Raw genomic sequence first — 23,853 nt, forward strand, 5'->3', positions numbered from 1 at the left:
TACTTGTACTAATAAAATTCAAAAGTTGTGCTGCACATAAGTGATACATGTCAATGATTCTATGAAGTGTCAAGTATATGTTAGGATATAAAACACTGTACAAGTACACTGTAGCAAACTATAATGTTTATGTAATTGTAATTCATCTTTATTCATGTGTAATTCCATTTGCTGTGCAAGTTATTTCATAACTAGTAAATCTAATAATGCAATTATACTAGTAGAAGCACACGGGCTGTCCATTTATACTCCAGCTGCACCTACTGTTGATACAGAACAGGGTTTGGCAGCTATGCAGACTAGTTCATTTACCTCAGCATGCGAGGTTGCAGTGCTCTAAATGACACTGTACATACAGTTTGTGCATACCATTCTACAAGCATTACATTTCATGGCATGTCATCTACAATGGAAAGCTGAACTTTGAGAACACATGTATTCTAATATGTTGGTGCAATAACATTGTATAATGACATGCAGTCCCCTGTATCGTGCTTGACTGATGGCTGCTATGGACTTAAAAGTAATACAATAGTGCACATATTGTATGGCTTTCAATATGCCAGGTAGGCAGTAGAAAATTCCATTCAATAAACTTTCTAAAAAATTCTGCTGCAATTTGATTGTTTCGGGTGGATCTAAAGGCACTTTTTGGCTTGCCTTACTCAACCATACCATCATGATAGGAAATTGAGGTTGGTATTGATGATGGGACATGCTCAAATGTCAAAAAATCCTCCAAAATTGCATAACCTCTTCCAAACAAAAAAACCCAGCAATCTATGGAGTTACTAAAGGTGAATAACACATTGTTGACAGTACCTTTATAGGTACACCAGTTGCACTTAATTGTGGGTTTGAGTTTTTATATATTGGAACCTTCGGCTTGTGTCTGCTATTGCATGTATTAAGAAATCTGCAATTGTATAGTATGTGTGTGTGTGCGTGCGTGCGTGCGTGTGTGTGTGTGTGTATGGGTGTGTGTGTGTGTGCGTGTGTGTATGTGCGTGTGTGTATGTGCGTGTGCGCGCGTGTGTGTACGTGTGTGTGCGTGTGTGTGCGTGTGTGAGGCAGCATAGGCTAGAACATTGGCCTGGTGATTGAATGGTTTCAGGTTTGATGCCAAATTGTTGTTGTTACAGTGGATCCTCACTAATCCGAACTCTAGTAATCCGAACGCTCGATAATCCGAACAGTGCAAATGACTGTTCTATTAGAGTATTTTGCAACAAGTGTATGTTCTATTAGAGTGATTGAACTAGGTTCTGTATTATAATCAATGGGTTCACTAATCCAAACAAATTCACTAATCTGAACAAAGTTTTGTCAATTTGAGAACAGAGCTGTTCGGATTAGTGAGGATCCACTGTACTTCCTTGACCAAGAAACTTTACTTACATTGCTCTAGTCTACCCAGTTGTTAAATGGGAACCTGGTGGCTGAGGAAGCAGCCCACCCAGCTATAGAATCAATGGGTACCTGGGGAACAACTGTCCATGTCTTGAATAGTGGGTGAAGGTTCAGGTTGGAGTTAGGTTTTAGGTTTTTTGTTGTTGCTTTTATGTGTGTGAGTGCGTGCACGTGTGTGTGTGTGGTGTGTGGTATGTACGTAGAACTGAAAGTAGCAATCAAGGAAGCATCATGTATTGTTTTCCACATACATATGTGACTGGATCTGCAAGAATTTCACATGTTAGCGCAAGCCTGATTTCACAGTAGAATTCAGTAAATGCAATAAGTGAAATATTTACAAAATTGAAAAAAAAAAAGATCTGTAAATTTTTAGTGCTTGTTTCACAATGAAGGAAGGTGACAACGGCAAAAACCTTGGTAGCATTGTGATCCACAAAGCAAGAGGAGATCAAAAATCTTTGTTCCATGTCAGTACTCCAAAGGTGACGGAAGATATGAGCAATAGTCTGCCTCGCATTGGATGAGTGGGTAATTATCATTTTTTTTCCCTTTCTATCTTTTTGTCAAGTTTTTGCCTTCACTCTGGTTGTAGGAAAGGCCTGGAAGATAAAACGTACCCAGCACGATATTTTGAAAGTATCGATATTGCGATATTATGTACATTACTGTCATTAAAAATCCATTTGTTATGCAGTACTTGGTTAAGAATCCTTGTAAGTCATAACCTTGTCGACCCTGCAGAGAGGTGTGAACGCCATAACATAACCTCAAAGCATGTGCTACAATAACTGTTACTGTTAACAAGGATTGATAGTAGCTAGTTTGGTACTACCTTTAAAGACTTCCTGCAGGCATGCTGAGCAATACACCATGTAGCACCAGCTATGATTGACTTATTTGTAAGTACTGTGAACTATTCAGTATCGTGAATAGTGATGATTTTAGTATTGATCATGATACCAAAATGGCAGTATTGCTCTGCCATTATACATTCTCAATACAATGTGACACAAGAGAACTTTTAATGCTATCAGAATACGCACAAGACTGGATACGTTTCAAGTTTCCTAACACAGTAATAGGGTGTAATATTAGCATACCTTTCAGGGTGCCCTTGGTTTACACGAAAGAAACTTTCTATGTATCCCTTCCTTCAACACAGACAAAATCTACTAAAAACTGACTACATTCCCTTTCCAATGTGAAATTCAGTCACATACGCATTAATAACATAAATAACTGCACAAAAATTCTATTTTCCATAAGAGTCAAGCCCTAATATCATCATCATCACCTTAATGTACACCTTGTATAATGCCACTTGTTAAACTGCATTGTGGGTTTCGGTTTTACACAAATGTGTAACTGCCATATATACAAAAGGGACCAGTAAGAAAAAAAACCTGTCTTCTGTAAATACAATACAGGAAGTCAGCAGGATCTTGATGGAGACATTTTAAGCTGCAAAGCGTAGAATTTCACACCTAGAAGACTAATGTGCTAGGCATTAAGGATAACAAGAGACATCATGTTCAGTATCCTCTACTTGCTTGATAACAAATCGTCTCATTATCGAAATGTTAACTTCACAAAAGTGTTAGCCAAATGCTAGCACATCCTTAGACGGCACTCCTTATTTCTCTTACCGGTACTACTCATCTTGCACAGCTGTCACAGTTACTAGTGAATTTGATGAATAAGTGTAAGAGCAAGAGAAACCCAATTGATCAGGTGTGAGGGTGGCCCATGTGGTTGGTGAAGTTTCAATACTATTAGTAGTATTCCATATAAGGTAATTACAAATTTCAGTCAATTTTACCACACGGCCTCACAGGAGTTTCACACTTCTTTGTGCCATCGGTGCTTTCCTGGTTTTACAAACATGAAACAAAGATTATCTTACTCCCCACAAAAGGATGAATCTGAATTGTTAAAAGAAAAAGAATATGTATACAACAGTCACCACAAGGAACAGTTTGTGCTGTGTGTTACTTAGTATCTTTTCTTTCAGGAGTTGCTTTATGAACGGCCGTTTCCTTACATAAGTACATCAAATGAAATGGCGCCAGACTTATCCCCCCCCCCCTCAACAATCAATCAATGAAAAGTGCCAAATAGCCATTATGCTTTGTCTTCAGTTATGGTTAACCTGTTACATAGCATTGCAAATGAAAATAGTACAAGAAGCACCTCTGCAATCAACCCAGTCACTATACGGAATATATATTAACAATTCCCATTACAAATGCAGGGAAGCCAGATCACGCGCTACGGTGAATTAACACCTTGAATTATGAACTAGTGAAGATAAATGGCACACAAAGAGGACAAAGGTGATGCATCCATTGTATGTACTATGCATGAAAAGGCACCTGTTGGGCTGAAGTGACATTGAATAGTGCAAAATCAAGTAAACATCCCCAGCTGTTATCAAGTTACGCTTGTCTGAAGGAATCAGTTAGTTAGTCAGTCAGTCAGTAGAAATTTCACTAAACAAGAAGTTCAAAATTTCATACTGTAAGCACTTCAGGTCATACTGAAAGCACTTCAATACTTCATTACACCTAACCAATACTGCCAAGGTGCCATAAAGGTATTGTGAGGCTGGCTTCTGACTGATTTTCTGTAAAATATTTATGATCCTTAATATATCATCTAACCATGCGAAAGAGAGTGAGAGACCGGTTATCCCTGTTCCTATTCATTTAAGGGCATGCTCACTACAGGATAAGCACAGGATCTACTAAAACACTCGACTGAAGTTACAGAGTGTTTAGAATATGATGCTACAGGCGTCTATATATCGAAACCGCCATATGGCAGTTGTGGTGGTGAGGGGGTTAAATAACAATTATTTAGTGGAATTTTCTACTGCCTGACTGACTGACTGACTTACTAGTTCCTTTAAACAATCATAATTTTTCACTGTTTAATGTCGCTTCAGCCTGACAGGTGCCTTTTGGCATACTGCAGTACATATGATGCATGCTTACATGTGTCCTCCTTTGTGTGCCATTTATCTTTGTTACAGCACAAGGTGTCGATTCGTGGTAGCACCGCATGATGGCTTCCCTATGTTTGACAGTAATTGTCTGAGTTTTCTGCTGTGACTGGACTGACAGAGGTCCTTCACCTAGTGTTCTTTGTCTGTAACCCTCTGAAAACGAAATAATGGCCACCTTGCTAATTCAGTAATTGATAGTTGGAGCACACGTTCAGGTGAAAACAATAAGCCTGGCACCATATTATTGTGTTCTAATGTGGTATGTGTGGGTTCACCAGTCACAATAATGCTACAAAAAAGTAAACAAATAAGTATTAGGAAAAATTAAGAATTTTAAATTTGATTATGGATCATAGTAAATAAAAATTAGGGAAACAAGGAAGGTCGCATACACCTGCAGATATGCTAGTGGAAATGTAATCCCAAATTCAGTCATGGGTACAGACTAAAGTAGGGTTTAAATGTCCACTAGTATACTTTCAGGTGTAGGTAACCTCACTTGTTTCGCTACTTTTTATTCCTATGGTCCCTAAAAATTTGCCTATATTAGTCAAAGGTAGTCATGGCCCAAGCTATGAGACTTTATAAAGACAAGTACACAAAACATTTGGAATATTCAACTAGAGTAGGGACCATAGTACATCGGTAAAAAGTACTGAAACAAGCTGGAGTAGTCCATGATATTAAATCACAGTAAAACAATAAGAAGTGTTATGTCCCTACTGTGCCTTTCCGTTATGGTATCTTGAGCACAGTAGGGATATAACACTTCTTATTGTTTTAATGTGATTTAATATCACACCTTGTTTAAGTACTTTTTATCAATGTGCTAAATTCCAAGTTTTTTGGTGTACTTGTTTGTTAACTTTTTTTGCAAATAATTATTTATTTATAATGTACAAAACTCAGAATTTAGTATGACGTACATGTAAGCATTGAAGCTAATTAAACAAGTGAATTTCTAAAAGTGTTTTGAAATTGATAGAGTTTGCCGAATTTACAAGTTCTTCAGGGAGGGAGTTCCAAAGTCTGATGACAGACGGAAAGGATGTGTTTGTTCTAGCTGCCAGCTGAATATATCCTTTGTTGTGACCCCGGGTATTATTATGACTGGTGAACCCACACTGAGGATGAAATGGCGCCGTGCACCCCAGCTATATTACTTATCGTCTGAAAAGTTAAGTATCCATTATGCTTCATTGTCAGCTACATGTATGTTCAACCCGTTACACAGAAGTACAAATCAAAAACTGTTCAAAAAGCACCTCTGCAATCAAAATAGCCACTATGAAAAATATGGATGATTTCCGTTACGAAGGGAAGCCATCATGTGCTACCGCCAAATTGACACTTTTCACTGTCAGCAAAGATGAATGGGACACAAAGGAGGACACTGGTAAGTCCATGAAGAATGCAATGTACATACTGGGGTACGCCAAAAGGCACCTCTCAGGCCGAAGCAACGTCGAACAGTGAAAAGAACCAAGCCTGTAGCCTTAGCTGTTATCGAGTTACGCTTGTCTGAAGGCATCAGGCAGTCAGTCAGTCGGTCAATAGAAAATTTCATTAAATAATTTTAAATTCCGTAGCAACTTGTTGAAAGTGTTTCAGGTCAATTTTAAAGCTTGTTTGGGCTTAGTTTTACCTAACCAATACTGCCTCATTGTTGCCAGGGAAAATTAAGTCTGGTTTTTGGGTGATGCTATTTCGTGGGCTACGCCTACTCCTTTTTGGTTTCTACTATATAGTACTATCACACTATATGATAGTACAGTTTCAAAATTTCACAATACAGAATTATTAATATACTTTTACCATTTGATATTACTAGCTTTTACAAAAGTGCAGGTAAATACAATTGGACTAAATCAAGTCACATATTAACATACTGTAACATATGACTGTCTAAAAATTTCAATTTCACTACACTTAGCATGTCAGAAAGGACATGTTCCAGTCATCATCATAATTTCACACTGCATGTGTACACTTATATAATGTCACTTGTCACAATGCATTGTGGGTTTTAATTTACAGAAATGTTTCTCACTGATTAAGCATATGTGACCTGCTGAGCAAAAACCAGTCATTTTTGCAAATTTTGCATTAAACAATGTATTGAAATAAACTGGGTAAAAATACACGTGCCACATAAAATTTACACATGTTTTAATCACTTTGGTATGCATTCAAACAAAGCTTAAACTATGAATGCCTATACACCATCAGATTCACCTTTTCATGGGGAGTAATAAAATCCTAGTATTGTGTTTGTACAGCATGAGCATGTGAGTTACGGGAGCTTATGTATGATGCTAAAGTTTTCCTTTGTCATTTCATTGCTGGAATGGCCTTTTTCTTTGCCTACATAGAGACGACAGGGAAAACACTTTACCTTACCAGTTCATAGTAAACAGACTGAGCCAAACCCTGTATTTGTAGCTTGTTTCAGTCGTGAGCTACGACCAATTAAATAAGCTTGTGTTATTGCTGCCATACAAGTCAATTCCTGTTCCAATATAACTCCAAGACTATTCATCACAAAAGGCTGAAACTTTGACTGTCCACTCCTTTGTTACTATAGATAACAAAGAAGCAATAAAAATGGAGTTAGAGAAATGCGTGAAAATGACTGGTTTTCGCTCAATGGGTCACATATAATATAGTTTATAGCTAATTTAGCTCAATATACTGTATTTGATTCATGTTGTGCAGCCTAAGGTGTTAAAAAATAAAGCACATCACCCAATACTACTGAAAAAAACACAAAACACACAGCCACTTTGATGGGTTAACTTAATCCTTATATCCTACGTGGTTATTCAGTCCTTTAGATACTTAACAAACATTATAAAACACATTGTCCCAAACTACTTTTGCGAGATTTTTTCGACTCAATGCTGTTTGCAAAGGTCTGTTCAAAAATTCATACTTGATGAATGTAAAGTGAATTGTGACAATTTAACATTGAATTTGAGTTGTTAAATTCATTATATACTATACTGCGATACAACTGATTGTGGGTTTCAGTTATCTTAATGATTGCTATCTTAAACACATATATCTCTGTGGTGGCAGTCTTGATGGTGTAAAGTTCTTGCTGAATGTGTGTTTATATTGCAGGCTAGATTTGTAATGACATTGTAAGGTGTTTACCTAAGTATGTTATAGTATTAACAATTTGTTAGTGTGTATATTATTGTACACGCTTGTAACCAGATACAGGATTTAAAAGTGTTGATACACTGCCTCAAAAGTATCATTCATGATGTAACAGTGTATTGTGATAAACTAGATGAAAAAAATGTAATAATTTTAAGAGGGAGAATAAGGATTGCTGAAAAAAGCCATGAAACAAGAAAGGATCACTGGGGTGGTAATGTAAACCACAAATCCCTCTGTGTCCTGTAAAACTTTAGTTACACACTCTGTCATTTTGATACAAGTCAAAATAGGGATTTGCATTTTACATTACCATCCCAGCAATCCCTTCTTGCTTAATGGTTGTTTTCAGCGATCCTTATTCTCCCTCTTAAAAACTTCTGGTTTTTTATTCATCTAGTTTATGTACTTTTTATCCATCCAGTAATGGATTATGGATTTGTTTTATTGATAATGAAGACTGCGGGTTGTGAATAGTGTAGTTTCGCATTCTGCATAGTAATGCCATCAACATTTCAGCACACACATGAAACTGATCAAATTGCAATGAGCATACAGACTGACAGTCTCCTAATATGAACTAGAATTTACAATACTGGTGCCTTCAATAGCTGTCAAATTCAGTGCAAGTATTGTTGTTATACACTTGACTGCATTATTGTAGTTTATGTGACTGCTCTATTAGAGCATTTTTTGGATAACCCGCCCACATACAATAATCACAGAGTAGAAAAAACCACCTTGCAACAAAGTCAACACAGATTAAGCTTCCTGGCCTATACTGGGTACAGATTCTATTAGCAACAAGTAGCGCACACTAGAAAACCTAACTCAGAGTGCAATCTTGTATGGCTTCTCATGCGTAATGGCATTTTGGAAAGAAGAAATTTTAGTTTTGCCCAGTTTTGCTGTCCGAAAACGAAATCAAAAATAGGTCATGGACATGCACAATGATTCATTCAGCAAGCCTTGCTACTTTGATTCTCCTTGTAAACTTCGCTATACCTGTGAAAAAGAATAATAATAATAATAAATTTTAATGGGCAAATTTCATTTTTGTCTGAAATACATGCACTGTTTCCTTTTCACTTGATACTTACTAGTGGACCGATACTCATTTCAAAAAACCAATAGAAAGTTGTTTCGAGTTGAAGGATGCTTGTAAAGGTTCTATTAGGATTTTTGTAAAAACATGGGTGATCCCTATTATGAACCCGGTTCATCATACAGCAATGTACTCAATATTCATGTAAATACTGTACATCTGATATATTGTGATACATGATGTATCAATTACAATAAGAATTGTATCGATTCCTATATCACTGGGAAGCTTTGGCGAGAGATTTTGGTGATTTACTACAAATTAGCTAAAGTTTAATCCCGCCAATTACCCGTAGCATAGTATCTTCATAACTAAAGATTGTGTTTGAAATCACCAAAGTTTGTTTCGCCAAATGTAATTTAGTTGGCTACTTGTCAAAGTTTATCCCGCCAAAGTTTTTCTCTACATGGTATATCATCCCATCTCTACCTGTTACATAGCAATGAGTATTACAGTACACTAAGCAACACCCTGGCAGCGAACCGTAAGAAGACAAGCAACAGAAACCGCGTGTGTGAGCGTGTGTGACATCTGCTTGATATGTACGATGACTGGTATGTATGTGTTTCATAGATGTGCAGTAGATTCTGGTCTGTGCTCGCTGAAAATAGCCACCACTACCAATCACAGATTTACTTCTAATTCACACAAGTTGAGGCCTCACACATGTTGTACTATATCTTCTGGACTTGACCCCATATCTTGTAGCCACCACTCTTCTAAACCTGGGCACATGCCTGCCAGTTTTCTCAACCAAGATCCCATTTTCATTGTATAGATTTAAAACAGGAAATAATGTATTTACTTGGCTAACGCTGTGGTGTCTATTACCTTAAGTTATAAAATCGATGTGACTATTACAATTTGACCACAATACGACCAATAGTACCACTCGATGCTCAAAAACAATCTTGAAGCTCTTATTTTCAAAATGGATGTGGAATCACTAAAGTGTAGCTACTATTGAAGTGTGGTGTTTAACCAACTACATAGTAAATACGGTATCCTATGGAACAGTATGTGGTAAGTTATTGTATCTTTTCCTTGACTGTTAGACTGAACACACGTACATATACATATGAAATATATTCATATCATACAATATGTACCATCGTCTAGTTGTTGAGTGCAGCTTATACATGCTCTTTCCACAGGTAGCAGTTATGTAAGGAAACAGTCGTTCACAAAGCAAGACCTGAAAGAAAAGACACAACGTAACAGACAACACTAAACTACAGCTATGTATATTTCTCACTTAATTCAAACACACAAATAAAGAAACAAATATGCAATTCTTATGATGGTGACTACAGCTGGGTGCCTGTTTGTACAAGCAGTTCACCAACTAGTGGCATAGTATAAGATGGATACTTGCTTGTTACATCACCATGCTATTTACTTTACAAGTTTCTACAGTGGTCCAAATGGAGGATCCAGGATGGGGAATTTAGGGCAAATGCCCACCCCCCCCTCCCTTCCCTTGCCTTGTGGAGGATCCATACTTCTGATTAAAATACTAAACTTTATGCCAGGCTAAGATCAGCTTATAGAACTCACAAAAATATGCACATTTAATAGCATTTATTACAAATAATTAACCTGAAACTAAACCGAACCAAAAACAACTGAAATTATCACCCAGCACCTTTGTGCGCACTAAGCGCCTCTAAAAATAATCATCGTGTTGCTGTTGTTTAAGACATTCAGAGCCTTTCAAACAGTTTCAAATACTTCACAACCATCTGCAAAGGCCAAAATGGTAAAAATCAACATTGCGATACTACTAAGAGGTGTAATAATATTTGTTGCTTCAAAAAATGCAACAACTAACAAGAGGATCAGGCTCTCCCTAACCACCTACAACTTGCCTGTTTGTGCCCCTCCCCTTGCCAGGTCCTGGATCCGCCCCTGGGTCCCTCCATTATATGAATTAATTGGGCCCTAGGTGTGTTCAGATATGGATAAGGATAAATAAAGCCCATACATTGATATACAGAGTTCAGTTAAATACTCTAATAGAACATACACTTTAGGCAAAATACTCTAACAGAACAGTACTTTCACAGTTCAGATAACAGAACGTTCGGATAATCGATGGCTAGATAATGGAGGGACCACTGTATGTACAGGTGTTGGAAATGCTCTGAAATGTAATAAATTGACGAATCTCTGATATAAATTCCATAGGCATGCTCACTACCTTTGGAAAGATAAAATGGCTTGAATTTTTTTAAAACTGCTTTATCTCGAGACTACTGATGTGTGATTTGGATTGCTTTTCCAATCCAGTCAGTGATATTTAATAACTCAAAGTAAAAAGCATGCCCACTCTCCATTGATAAGTTCTTATGTAAAAGACATACATAGTGATAGCTTTAAGGGGTTGATAGCTTTTGCAAGGCCTATCTATATATACAGTGTATACAGAGATGAAACATCAACCTCATTCCATAGCATGTACAATATGCATATATCATAGAATAGGCGTTTCAACAGTAGAGCTGAACTTAGTGTGTTTTGTGTCACAAGTGGTTTAATGCCTTTTCCCCAAGCTTACCATCTGACTACACTATTCATAGATATAGTTTGTGGAGAGCAGGCCATATACTATATATTATGGTAACCTTTTATCTCACAGCTATAGCTACAAAACTTACAACCAAATAACTTTTAACCGTAAACTTGTATAACTGGTTTTTGTTAGAGCTCTTGTGACTGTGCCAACTGAGACAAAACCTGGTTTCATCCTGTATTATGTACATGTGATATAGGGCTTTAGGCAAGCCACATTTGTTTTTTGACTGGATTTGACAAGACCCGACCCTAAATTCTACACACAAAGTATTACGTTCATAAACATTTTTGATTTTGTATGGGTGAAAAAGCTGGGTCATGTTATATCCAGTCACATACATTAATAAAATATATGACCATCCAAAAATTCATACGTAACAACATGTAATAAACAATCATCATTATCACCAATATCAAAAGTATTCAGTTTGTATCATCACAATGTATTGTGGGTTTTGGTTTTTTGACATCCATCGGTAAATTAATGTGATTGGATCTGCGAAAAACTGACAGTCACGCAAGCCTAAATTTATAGCATAAACCATTGAATACAATGGGTGAAATACCATTGAATACAATGGGTGAAATACCATTGAATACAATGGGTGAAATACCATTGAATACAATGGGTGAAATACCATTGAATATAATGGGTGAAATACTTGTGTGTTATTATAATTCGAAAGTGCCTAACAATAAAACCTAGATATGTATCAGCTTACTGAAGAGGAGTTTGAAAATTTTTGGTTTGTTTTAGTAACGGCAGTTATGGGCGTTTGTTTATGTAATGTCGAAACAATAGTAGGCGATCAATCTTTCTTCACTACTTTTGCCCTTGTACAGTAAAGTAAAGAAAAACTTGCCCAGTAATTGATTCCCCTATTCATGGCAAACAGGATGATGCAAATTACAACTCCCTGTGTCATTCTGCATCTAAGTTACAACCGTTTTGGTAACCAGCTGTAATACTGTATATTTTCTCTATACCTGCTGTACAGATGAATCTTTATTACTGCTACTTTGTAGGGCTGTAAGCTGTAACTAGGGCTGAGCGATACTGCCATTTTAGTATCATGATCGATACTAAAGTCACTATTCACGATACTGAATAATTCACGATACTGAATACTTCACGATACTGAATACTTCACGATACTGAATACTTCACGATACTTACAAATATATTAATCATAGCTGGTGCTACATAGTATATTCCTTAGTATTCCTGCAGGAAGTCTTTAAAAGATCAAACTAGCCACTGTAAACCTTGTTTACAGTAACAGTTATTGTAACACATGCTTTGAAGTTATGTTATGGTGTTCACACCTCTCTGCAGGGGTAACCAGGATATGACTTACAAGGATTCTTGCGCCTAGTACAGCATAACAAACACGGCTTTTTAATGACAGTAATGTACAGGCATGGTATCACGATAGTTAATAACAAAATATTGCGATATCGATACTTTCAAAATATCGCGATACATCGCTAAAACGGTAGTATCGCTCAGCCCTACCTGTAACACCCAAAGTTATTGGCATACGAGGCTGAAACTTTGCCGGAGTATACATTTGGCTTAGTAGATTACAAATATTTAACATGAAAAATGTGTGGTTGTGTCGGGTTTTCGCAGATCCAGTCACAAATATATTACAAACAAGTATAAGGTAAAATTAGGAATTTTAAGTTCGATAATGGATCATAGAATTCAGTCTTGGGTACAGACTGAAGTAGGGATTAAATGCTCACAAGTATATCTTGAGGTGTAGGTGACCTTCCTTGTTTCACTACCCTTTTAGGGATTTAATGTCCACTTTATGGTAAAAGAGTTACAGTGAAGTAGGGTTCCAGCGATAAAAAGTAGTGAAACAAGATAACATACGTATGAATTATGGTAACCATTACAACACAATTAAATGTGGGAAAATCCCTACTTTGGCATTGAACAGATGGTGGTAGCATGTCAATGTAGGGGTTTCCCATATAGCAATGTTCAGCATGTTGTGACCTACCAATTACCTGCAAATATATTGTGCTTTATTCTAGTCTAAAACAGTTTAATACAGTATGTAAACAACCTTTATGTATCGCATGATGATTTATTATCTGTAGCTTGAAAAGTCTATTTGCTTGCGTGGGTGTTGGACAGACACACCTCCATGGAGACACGTGGTTTTGGCCAAACCAATTTCTGGAAACCAGGCGTGTGCCCACAGCCAGCTTTTGACTGGCTGTGGGTACACGACTGGTTTTGGGTACACGACTGGTTTAAAAGTAATAAAGCAGATTCCCAATCCATAACCACCACCACATTCCTTGCCACTCAACCAGAGTAAAGCTACAGGCAGCATTGAGTGAAGCTTAGTTAGCAAAAGAAAATCCTTGGAGTAAGGAATGTGAGAGATTATAAATGCTGGACATAAGATCGAAGGCAGAATCATGAGAATCACGTCTAGTTGGAGCCCATATGAAGAAGTTTGTCATAAAAGTGGACGTTGTACAGTATGTGCTTCATCACAAAAACGCTGTAAATTTCACAAACTAAAATTTATGCTTTTGTTTCATTGAAACATTAACATAGTGACATGGGTACATATTAAAGCCATGGATTACTCTCTTCCAAATATCCACCGTTCTATTCCCCATGTACTGTGCCTGTTTGGTAACTTTCAACTTTTCAGATAATAATAATTGTAGAACAACTTTCTGAGAACACAATGTTGTTACCCCTCTCCCAATTCACGGAAATTTTGGTACATCAGGATGGCCTAAACTAATATGGCGTAGCAAATTTTTCTCCATACATTTTGTATTGGCCTTTACTGGGCCATGTGATATAAATAGCATAATAACCTGTGACATGTGATATAAATAGCATAATAACCTGTGACATGTGACACATACCAGACTAGAATAGCGAATGCTGATTTAAATGAGTCATAGCAAAAGGAAATCAGACAAAATTTAAGTACATAATTTTACGGTTAAAAAACACTTTCCTGCTCTAAGGTAGGCGGTGGGCAACATTTTCAATAGAAATGTATTGGACGTGCCTGTTCCAGCTGGAATTTTTTTTTTTTTTTACCATGAACAAAGTGTATAGCAAATGTCCACAAACTTCTTCATAAGTCTGGAATGATACGTAACCTCAGTCTTTCTTTTAAGTTGTACATGAACAGTATAATATGGTATATGGCTGCATAGATGGGGTGTATGGCGCACTTATTTATTAGTTAGCTATGCAGATGGTTTCTCTCATCATGCCCAAGTAATCAAGAGTAAACTTTACCTAGTCGCGACGACAATACCAGAGTGTCATTATGGTGCACTCCATTATGCATAAACAAACTCCAATCAATTCCTGCCACCACTTTAATCTTAACACTAATACTACATGATCTCATCCACTGACTTTACAGACTCAACCATCTTCCATCAATGCATTCACAAATTCCTTCTATGTAAACACACCATAACTCAATCCCACATGAAATTTTGTCCTACCATCACAACTTATTTAGATCACGGCTCCGATGTTGCTTGTTTAACTGATGTCTAACTGCAAGGTGGTGTCACGTAGGTATGCGCTGTAGGTAGATCTGCGACCGCGGTCAAAGTCTTGACCGGCCGAAATTTCGTTTTGACCTGTGACTAAGAGCCTTTTTCGACCTTTGACCGGTGACTTAGCAACGATATTTCAGCACTTTTCGATTGTGGGTTGGAAGCTTTTACCCTTGACCGTTGAATTGGCACGATTTTGGTGGCCTTGACCTTTGACTTAGGTCGCAGATCTACCTACAGTGAGTGCCTGTGTGTCACCCCCTTGTTCTGTATTGCTTTTTGTACTGTGTATGTGTTATGGGGACCACCTTGTACAGGCTATAAACCTCTGTGTACCCTTTCTTTAGATAAAATTGATAATAGTAAAAAAAGCAGCATGCGCCTTGACCGTAACCTCAATCCCCCACCCACTGCCAAGATGGAGCATGACCCCCGGCATGGCCACATGTACAGCGAGCACAGACAAGAATCTACTGCACATCTACACAACACATACGTACCACTCATCGTAAATAGTAGCGGTGCTTGTTTAAATCAAAGCAGGTATCACACAGGCTCGCAGCCACGGTTTCTCTCGCCATAGACACTAGCTCGCACGCCCTGTTCGCTGCCAGGGCGTGCCAGGGTGGTGCTTAATTAAGCATACCGCAAAATAAGAGGCGCCCTAAGATGTACTTTTTGCGACTTTTTGAAAGTTCCCTTTCCATTGGAAGGCGGTCAGGATGGCCGAGGAAGACACAAAGTTGTTTCAGACTCTAGAGGGGAGTTCAGTAAACCCAGAGGTGCAGCTACCATCAGCAGCAGACGATCTTCCCACGGGTAATATGTGATGTTTGTTTGTTTGTTTACGTGTTTGCGACAATTTGTAACCTTGACTTGTAGTGAAAGGCTATCAAGCAGTACGATTGCTTCATTCTTGTTTTAGCGCCTTTGATTGTAGGCAAATAAATGGGTTCTTTGAAGCGGAACGGTTGCTCAACATCCTCTCAAGCTAACTCAATTGCAAACCAGAGTTGATGTGTACAAATACTCCTTCCTCCCTCGAACAATTATTCAGTGGAACTCCCAACAAATTCCTGACATCGACACAATAGATCTTGAAACATTTAAGAACGCTGTAAGTAATGTAATGTGTGATTGTAATGCTCCTTAGCGTGTTGCCCCCAGTGGGCTTTGCTAATCAAGGGGGTGATACACATGCAGGCACTCACTGTAGGTAGATCTGCGACCATGGTCTAAGTCAAAGGTCAACGCTACCAAATTTGTGCAGAGTCAATGGTCAAGAGTGAAGATTTCCAACCCACAATCGAAAGTATTGTCGCTAAGTCACCGGTCAAAGATTGGAAAAGGCTCTTAGTCACAGGTCAAAGCGAAATTTCGGCTGGTCAAGACTTTGACCGCGGTTGCAGATCTACCTACAGCGAGTGTCTGTGTGTCACCCCATTGCTAATTAACAATAATAATAATAATGGTAGATGTTTATTCTATATAATGCACACTAGTTTTGTTATTGTGATGATAATTGGCACGTTTGTGTTTCAGCCTTTCAGGAATTAAAAAAAAAAAACAACCCTGTAATACTGTGGTCTAGTCACAATTGGAGGAGAAAGCTTTTTAAGTGTCAAAATTACAGTCATGTCTGGTCAGTAGAAGCTGCTATTTTGTGTTAGAGTGTTTGTGTGTTGGAATTTGTGTACATGTATATAAAGTTAGCCAGTTAGCTTTTGTATACCTTTAGCTGTTGTTAGTGATATGGATTAGTAAAGTGTAATGTTAAGCTGTGATGCACGCAAAGTGCTATTAGACATTTACTAAATTGTATTTTGCTTCATTTCTTTGTAGCCGTTTCCCTTGATGACTCAAGTCTTGCTGAACAGGTTTGTGTATGTGTGTGACTTTTGTACAGCTATGATTTTGTAAACTTGTTAGTTGTTGTTAGACTGTAACCTTTCAACATCATGCAATCTAACTGATATTTTTCTTGTCTCCTAGCAACTAGTTGTATGATACCGTTGTAGACATAATAAGCTCTGTGGACTGGTCTGGGTGCGAATGGCGTAGTGTACAGGGTTTCAGTGTTTTCTTTGTATCTGTCCAAACCATCAAATCTCCTGTTCTGTTTCGCTTCTACCGTTCGCACAGTAAAGAGCCATTTATGGCTTGTACTGCCAATCATAGATACCACTTGGTTGCTAGGAGACACTACATTCTTACAATGTGGCCATGAATGTTCTGTTAGCTCACAACAACAACCACAACCAATGCTATGTACAATTGATACAAGTGTTAATGACATTGCCTACTGCTGAACATTATATCTCTCTCTGATTTTTTCACCGTTTAACAATGCTTTAATACATTTGCATACCACAGTAAATACAATGCATGATTCATGGACTTACGAGTGTCCTGTTGTCTTTGCTGACAGCATAAGGTGTCGATAAACGGTAGCATCATGTGATGGTTTCTTTAAGTCTGTAGTGAGAATCGTTGAGAGTTTTCCATTGTGACTGGAGTGATTGCAGAGATTCTTCTTGTAATTTTAATGGTTTGCGATATCACACACACGCTCTCTGAACAGGTTATTTTAACATATTGTATATATCTAACTAGGGCTGGCCATGGCCTTAACATGTAAGCAGTTGCATAAGGATTATCATATAAATATCTCACTAAAATTGGCCATTTTAGAAGGTTCAGTTTTACATACAGGTGACCACTAAGGCTAGTTTCCACTGTATTACGGGTTCTATTTAGCTCACTGGGTAGTCTTTCATTTTAAGTAGTTGCAATTGTTTTCCTATTCTTACAGGATTTATGGAAGCAGTCAATTGCCAGATGACCGATGATGGAGAAGATGTTCAAGTCTCCAATGTCACCCACGTTGCCTGCGTCACTGCCGGAGGAGAGACGTCGATCGTTACAAAAAGGATTGTCTTTTATCAGTAGTCCACGGACAAAGGCAGAATCTGAAGGAAGATGGAGGGATATTATGAAGCAGTTACATGATAAACGACGGAAGGTGTATGACATTGTGAATAAGCTTCATGACCAGAGATTATCTGAGCAACAAGGTGTGTGTGTGTGTGTGTGTGTGTGTGTGTGTGTGTGTGTGTGTGTGTGTGTAATGTGTGTGTGTGTAGTGTAGTATAGTGTAGTGTAGTGTGTGTGTGATAGGTAGTGTTGTGTGTGTGCGTGCGTGCGTGCGTGCGTGCGTGCGTGTGATAGTGTAATGTAGTGTGTGTTTGGTAGTGTAGTGTGTGTGTGTGTGTGTGTGTGTGTGTGTGTGTGCGTGTGCGCGCGTGCGCATTTGTGTATGTGGTCTGTGTCTGTGTGCATGTAGTGTATAACATTTTGCTTGCTTGCGTGTTGCGTAAGTCTGTATGCCTCCCGTGTGGTCATGTACATACATGGTAAAGACGTAAAGAATATTTCTTATGTAACAATTGTGCGTTTGTTTATCAGTTGAGATGGAATGATGACTGTTTCTATAAATGTTAATAATATTTGAGACAATTGTAAAGGTACAAAATTAAAAAAAGTGAAAAAAATTAAAGGGAAGGAGAGATATTGTTCTGCGCTATTGAAGTATTGTACCACGACCCATACACTAATACTGGTAAGGTAGTTTGGTACATTTTTTAAAGTATCAGTTAATGTTTAACACAACTAAATCTTTTGTCCTGTTTGTGGCCTTTAGATATCTACTACTTTTGAAGTATTGGATTATTCAGCAAGCTACTTAACAACTTTTGAATTGAATAAAACTGCTTGTTAATTCGCAGTATTGTCAAGCACGACACCAGACATACACTGACATGCGTACAGATAGCTTTTAAAATAATTTGATATTTCGTTGAGTATGATGGCTGATGGGTCACAAACAGTCTTTAACTCTTTACAAACAATGTGTGAAATTTTATGAAAAGATTGTACAATACTAATTATAATGATTATGTTAACCTACATATATATAGCATTTTCAACTTTTAGATGGATGTACAAATACATAATGGTATTTTACGCAACCCTGATTTTTCTGTTCAACGTCACTATATATATTTTTTGCAAACATTGTAGTATTTAGGCTAATATATTAGCACAATATGGATTATCCAGAAATAAACCAAAACCCACAATCAGATGTAGGATATTTACGTATATAAGGAACTCAGTAATCTGGATAGAAGTGACTAGAATTTATCAAAACAGTAATATTTTTTTGGAAAAGACTTTACAACAAGTCTTTGATCTCATTACGAAGTTGGTTCACATCAAAGATGACATTTTAAAGTATGGACAATTTGACAATTGGGCAATTATGGGATGGCCACTATTAATAGTTAGTACAAGACTGATGTATCGATTGCGTGTCCACTAGTTAGGTATCAATGATCTCCCTTTTTAGAGATGATGCACCGATAAGGATATTTCAGTTGTGCCAATATCTGGATTATTTATAAATACCACACTAACGTAATGACCATTTTTAATGGTTTATTTTATAATGGCAGAGAACTCTACTTGTACTACTTTACTGCTTCTACCTCTAAATGGTGTTTAGTGTACCAAATTCATTTGGTTTAATGCCACGGCGTTTATTATAGGCTATGAAAAATGAACCGGTAAAGTAACCCATATACAGTACTTCTCATAAACCTGACTGCTATTGATTGCTCTTATTTATCACCTTAAAAGTTTTGACAGATGGTCCGCATGGAATCACAACAGTGTGTCACTTATGCTAGTAGAACTGTCGAGGCAGGAGATGGTGACCAGGGGTTAATCTAGGGGGGCACAGCCCCCCTGGGTTAGCTATTGCCTCCCTAGGTTTATACCTGAAAGGTTTAATTGATCCCAAAGTTGTATCTTGATGTTTGCTTTCCAAGTTAACTGTTTGTGTCTTTCTCTGCGTGATGTGCCATACTTTTCTCTTGAGTACACTGTTCTTTCACTCGGTAGTCACATATACAAAGTGTGCCCACTGTGCTTATGATTTATTAGCCATCAATCAAACAAAAATTGCTGAGTTGTGTGAATGATGCCATTGGACTTTACAGGCTCAGCCGTATAGTACAGTTTGACACTCTCCCTCCCCATTATGTACTCTTTATGTTATTCTCCTATTAATTTGACCATCTATATGCCATATCAAGAGTCAGAACTAGAGCTCCTTGAGCTTCCGCTGCCATGCTCGTAGTCACTGTCACCTCGGCTGTCACTGTGTTTCAACCACAGTCAAATGAAAAACCTTTGGAAAGATATCAAATTAAATGAGGAACAGGTAAAATTTCTTACTTGACAAGGACTTTATTATGTCAACAAATATGTAAAACTGTGCTTACAATATTACATTATTATTGAGATAATATCGATTATCAAGATAAAATGGTTGTCATTTATCGAGATATAGGTTTTACTATTATCACACAGCCCTACCTAAAGGGGTAAGCTTCGTTATAGAGTGGTTAACTTGTCTCGTCCATAATGTGGGCATGTCCACATTCAAATACGTGCCTGTATGCATGTGAATGCACTATAAGACTAGTTCTCACCTTTAAGTAACATTTCCCAACTTGTAGAATAGCAAGGATACTGAAATACCTTCATTTGAGTACTTCTTGTGGCAACACTTCAATTTGTGATAATCATCACTTGGGCATTAATTTATTCCTACAATCGGTTTCGGTCTGAGCTTGTATAAACAAATAGAGGGTGGTACCACTGCCTCATCCACATCAAGGCCATGCTTGCTTTGATGAAAGTGGCTTGCTCTTTTAGAAGTGCAACCACTTTCCCGGGATACATTTCAATGTACACCGGTGTACATTTAGATGTCTCCCTGTGTTGAGGTATACATGGCAAATGTATCTTCTGGAATTCCTTTGATCGTGTCAAAAGTGTTATGTACATCTAATGTATACCTCTAACTGACACTCCTATCATCATTTTGATTGAGATTTTTGTAACTGATTATAAGTTATTATGTTTATTGTGCTGGTACAGATAGGTATTATTTTAATAACCAAAACCCACAATCAGTCAGTTGTAGAATGTACATGTATATAAGGAGCTCAGTAATCTTAACTAACATGTCTGGATATCTTCATTCATTTGGTTTTGCTTATAATTTTTGGCGAGACTTTTTCTGTAAGCATCACATCTGTATCTGTTAGCTATTATCTTGTTCTTTTATAACATTTTCATGAGATTTTTGATCACTTTTTACCCCATAAGTTACGATTTTTACTGACACGCAAAGATAAACAGCTGTATGTGTATTGCATTGATTTAGACATAGTAATATTTTTATAACCAAAACCCACAATCAGTTGTAGAATGTACATGTATATAAGGAACTCAGTAATCTTAACATTTCGTACTAAAATTCTTCTTTAAATTTTTTTCTTCTTCATTTTTTGGAGAGACTTTTTGCTAACAAGCACCAAGTCTTGATCTCATTGCAAAGTTGATTCACATCAAAGATGGTTCCCTACAATATGGACAACTTGATAATGTAAATCATTAAAGGATGACTATAGCTACTATTGACATGTTGTATATGACTACAGTAGGAAGTATATGTCAACTAGTATAGCTAGTACGCTTTTAAATTTTGTAGGTGTGCTCGCAATATTGTGTTCATTGTAGTATTGTCTTCACATTGTAGTTACTGTAAGTATATAAATTTTTGTGGTGTATAAATTTTCACAGATTTCATGGTATGTAGCTGATCCACAAAAATTAATCCACATAAAGATGATCCACGAAAATTAACCCATTTAGAAACTCACGTCTCACCTTGAGCAGACCTTTTGACCGTTGCCATCAATGCATTTCCTTATACGCACATATATTAATTTTATGTGATGCGCAACGTACGACCTGACGACAACACGTGCACCTGTTCACCATGCTTATAGATACTGATGGCCTTGTTCAAGTATTTGAGACCTGTCTCCTCTTATTCCAGCAGGCAAGATACTTTTGTGGTGAGTCAACCCCACAAAATGGTTTGCTTAGTCCGAAATCCTAGTGATGGAACATTAAACTGCTGCTAGAGAAAAAAGCAGAAATAAGGAAGTACGCCAGCAAAAAATGTAGTAGCCAAGTAAGCCAACGCTATAAGGCATTATGAGGATTTGAATGTGAAAGACAGCAGTGTGAGAGACTGGATGGATGCATACTTGAAAGAGGTCTATATACTTGAAAGAGGTCTGTATACAGCGAAAAATGGCAAAGCCAGGGGAGGAGATCATCGCAACCAAGCTTCCTAGCAAGATACGCAGACAATCAGTGCTTATTGGTGAGAAATTTGATAAACATTTGTAAGAGAAGCTGGTTGAAATGAGACTCAGGCACGTCTATTGGAACCAGTGCTGTTGTAGGTGCTGGGATGGGAATTCTGAAGAAGCACCGATCAAAAAGTGATCGTAACATCAAGCTGAAGAAAGAGTGGGCAAGGAGCATCTTGCGATGTATGGGATTTACAAAAAGGAGGGTTCAAAAGTGGCATTTGAAAATTTTGCAGAGATCAAAGATCAATTTTTAATTGATATAGAAGCAGTGATCGATTTTGAAGAAGTACCTCCCAGCCTAGTGATTAACTGGGACCACACAGCAATGAAGATTGTTCCATCCAACCAGTAGACGATGGAAAAGAGGGGCACCAAATGTGTGGAGATAGTGGGTAAAGATGACAAGCGACAAATAACAGCCATATTTGCTTGCACAATGCACCGCAAATTTTTTCCAATGCAGCTGATTTACAAAGGTACTATACCTAAATGTTTACCAAAGTGTGTTGATTTTCCATCCGACTGGGATGTTACTTACACCGCCAATCACTGGGCTAATGTAATGAAAACACCACAATTTCATGCCTTGAGAATGTCATAGTTCCATACGTAAAACAGAAAAGAAAGGCGCTCAAGCTCAAAGATGACCAGTGCACACTAGCATTGTTTGATGTTTTCAAAGGGCAGTGCACCTTGCAAGTCTTTAAGATGCTGGAGGAAAACAACATCCTTTTTGTAACCATTCCTAATAATTGCACAGACCATCTTCAGCCACTCGATTTGTCTGTTAACAAGCCCGCCAAGGATTTTGTGCGAGCCAATTTCCAGGATTGGTATGGAGATGAAATTTGCAAACAACTTGAAAAGGGAGTAAATGAGAATGTAGACGTGCGAATGAGTTGTATGAAACCTCTCACCGCTCAGTGGATGATTGATTTACACAGTCGTTTGGCTGCAAATCCTAATATTATTATCAATAGTTTTCGTGCTGCTGGAATCTTGAAGCATGAAAGACCTGCTAAGATTTAACTGGTAGTATAATTGATTATAGGACTCTGACGTATTTGATTAATTATGTTGCATTTTTTATGTACATGGTAAAATTCTTGAAATCAATGTGATTAAATAATTACAGCAGTGAATTATTTAAAATTATTTACAGTATGTTACAATTGCTTACATCATGTTTGACTGTATGATCACTATACATTGTCATGGAAAAGTTGACATGTACTTTTGCTCAAAGCACACTTTTAAATGTGGCCATAATTTTTCTTGCTGAAACTCAAAAACATAGGCAAGATTAGTGACAAATGCTATAGCAAAGAGTCCACAATCGACCGTTCTGATTAGCTCTTGTACATTTGGAAAATGTACAGTGATCTTGAATAATCCAAACACTCTCATGAGTTTACGTTTGGTCACTTCATCCAGGTCTGAATATAGTGAGTCAAAAACATTAACTTCTCCAGTTTCACATCCAATACTACTCACGGTGATCCAGTGACACTGACAGTAATGCCATATTTGGATATAGTTGTTGACCCAGAATCCAATGCACTGCTGTATCAGAGTATTGTGTATTCCTTGATATGTTGGAAACTAGTGTAGCAACAAATGTTGGACTGTCAGTTAGTTCTTTCCCTGACAACAACAGAGTTCTTCAAGGTAGAGCTGAAAATCTGTACCCATTCACCATTTTCTACTGCTTCTTGCCCACTGTTATCTTCTTCGAT

The 23,853-nt window shown here is 37.5% G+C and overlaps 2 protein-coding genes across 11 annotated transcripts in view; one reads left to right on the forward strand and one right to left on the reverse strand.

The window, feature by feature from the left end:
• Window positions 1–15,448, reverse strand: part of LOC136247366 (uncharacterized) — a 31,568-nt gene extending 16,120 nt beyond the window's left edge. Inside the window, exons 1-3 of one of the 6 annotated variants that reach the window (XR_010697440.1) lie at window positions 15,320–15,448; window positions 9,794–9,879; window positions 6,653–6,995 (exon numbers count right to left, since the gene is read on the reverse strand). Coding sequence is in view for 2 of the 6 variants with exons in the window: in XM_066039009.1 (XP_065895081.1) it covers window positions 1,827–1,837 (11 nt within the window). In the remaining 4 variants the exon portion in view is untranslated. Of the gene's footprint in view, window positions 1–1,826; window positions 2,062–2,513; window positions 2,848–6,652; window positions 6,996–9,793; window positions 9,880–15,319 lie in introns of those variants that run through there. The other 5 variants (XR_010697441.1, XR_010697442.1, XR_010697443.1 and 2 more) reach the window with 5 other exon arrangements.
• A 23-nt stretch (window positions 15,449–15,471) lies between these two features.
• The window catches only part of LOC136247368 (uncharacterized), a 260,912-nt gene continuing 252,530 nt past the window's right edge, over window positions 15,472–23,853 (forward strand). Inside the window, exons 1-6 of one of the 5 annotated variants that reach the window (XM_066039014.1) lie at window positions 15,472–15,638; window positions 15,745–15,936; window positions 16,036–16,239; window positions 16,362–16,461; window positions 16,662–16,696; window positions 17,632–17,893. In XM_066039014.1, coding sequence (XP_065895086.1) covers window positions 17,665–17,893 — 229 coding nt within the window. In that variant the 5' untranslated portion in view covers window positions 15,472–15,638; window positions 15,745–15,936; window positions 16,036–16,239; ... (1 more) ...; window positions 16,662–16,696; window positions 17,632–17,664. Of the gene's footprint in view, window positions 15,639–15,701; window positions 15,937–16,035; window positions 16,240–16,361; window positions 16,462–16,661; window positions 16,697–17,631; window positions 17,894–23,853 lie in introns of all 5 variants that reach the window. The other 4 variants (XM_066039016.1, XM_066039017.1, XM_066039013.1 and 1 more) reach the window with 4 other exon arrangements.

The sequence above is a fragment of the Dysidea avara genome, chromosome 2 (genome assembly GCF_963678975.1).
Source record: "Dysidea avara chromosome 2, odDysAvar1.4, whole genome shotgun sequence".
In the NCBI taxonomy this organism is placed as follows: domain Eukaryota; kingdom Metazoa; phylum Porifera; class Demospongiae; order Dictyoceratida; family Dysideidae; genus Dysidea; species Dysidea avara.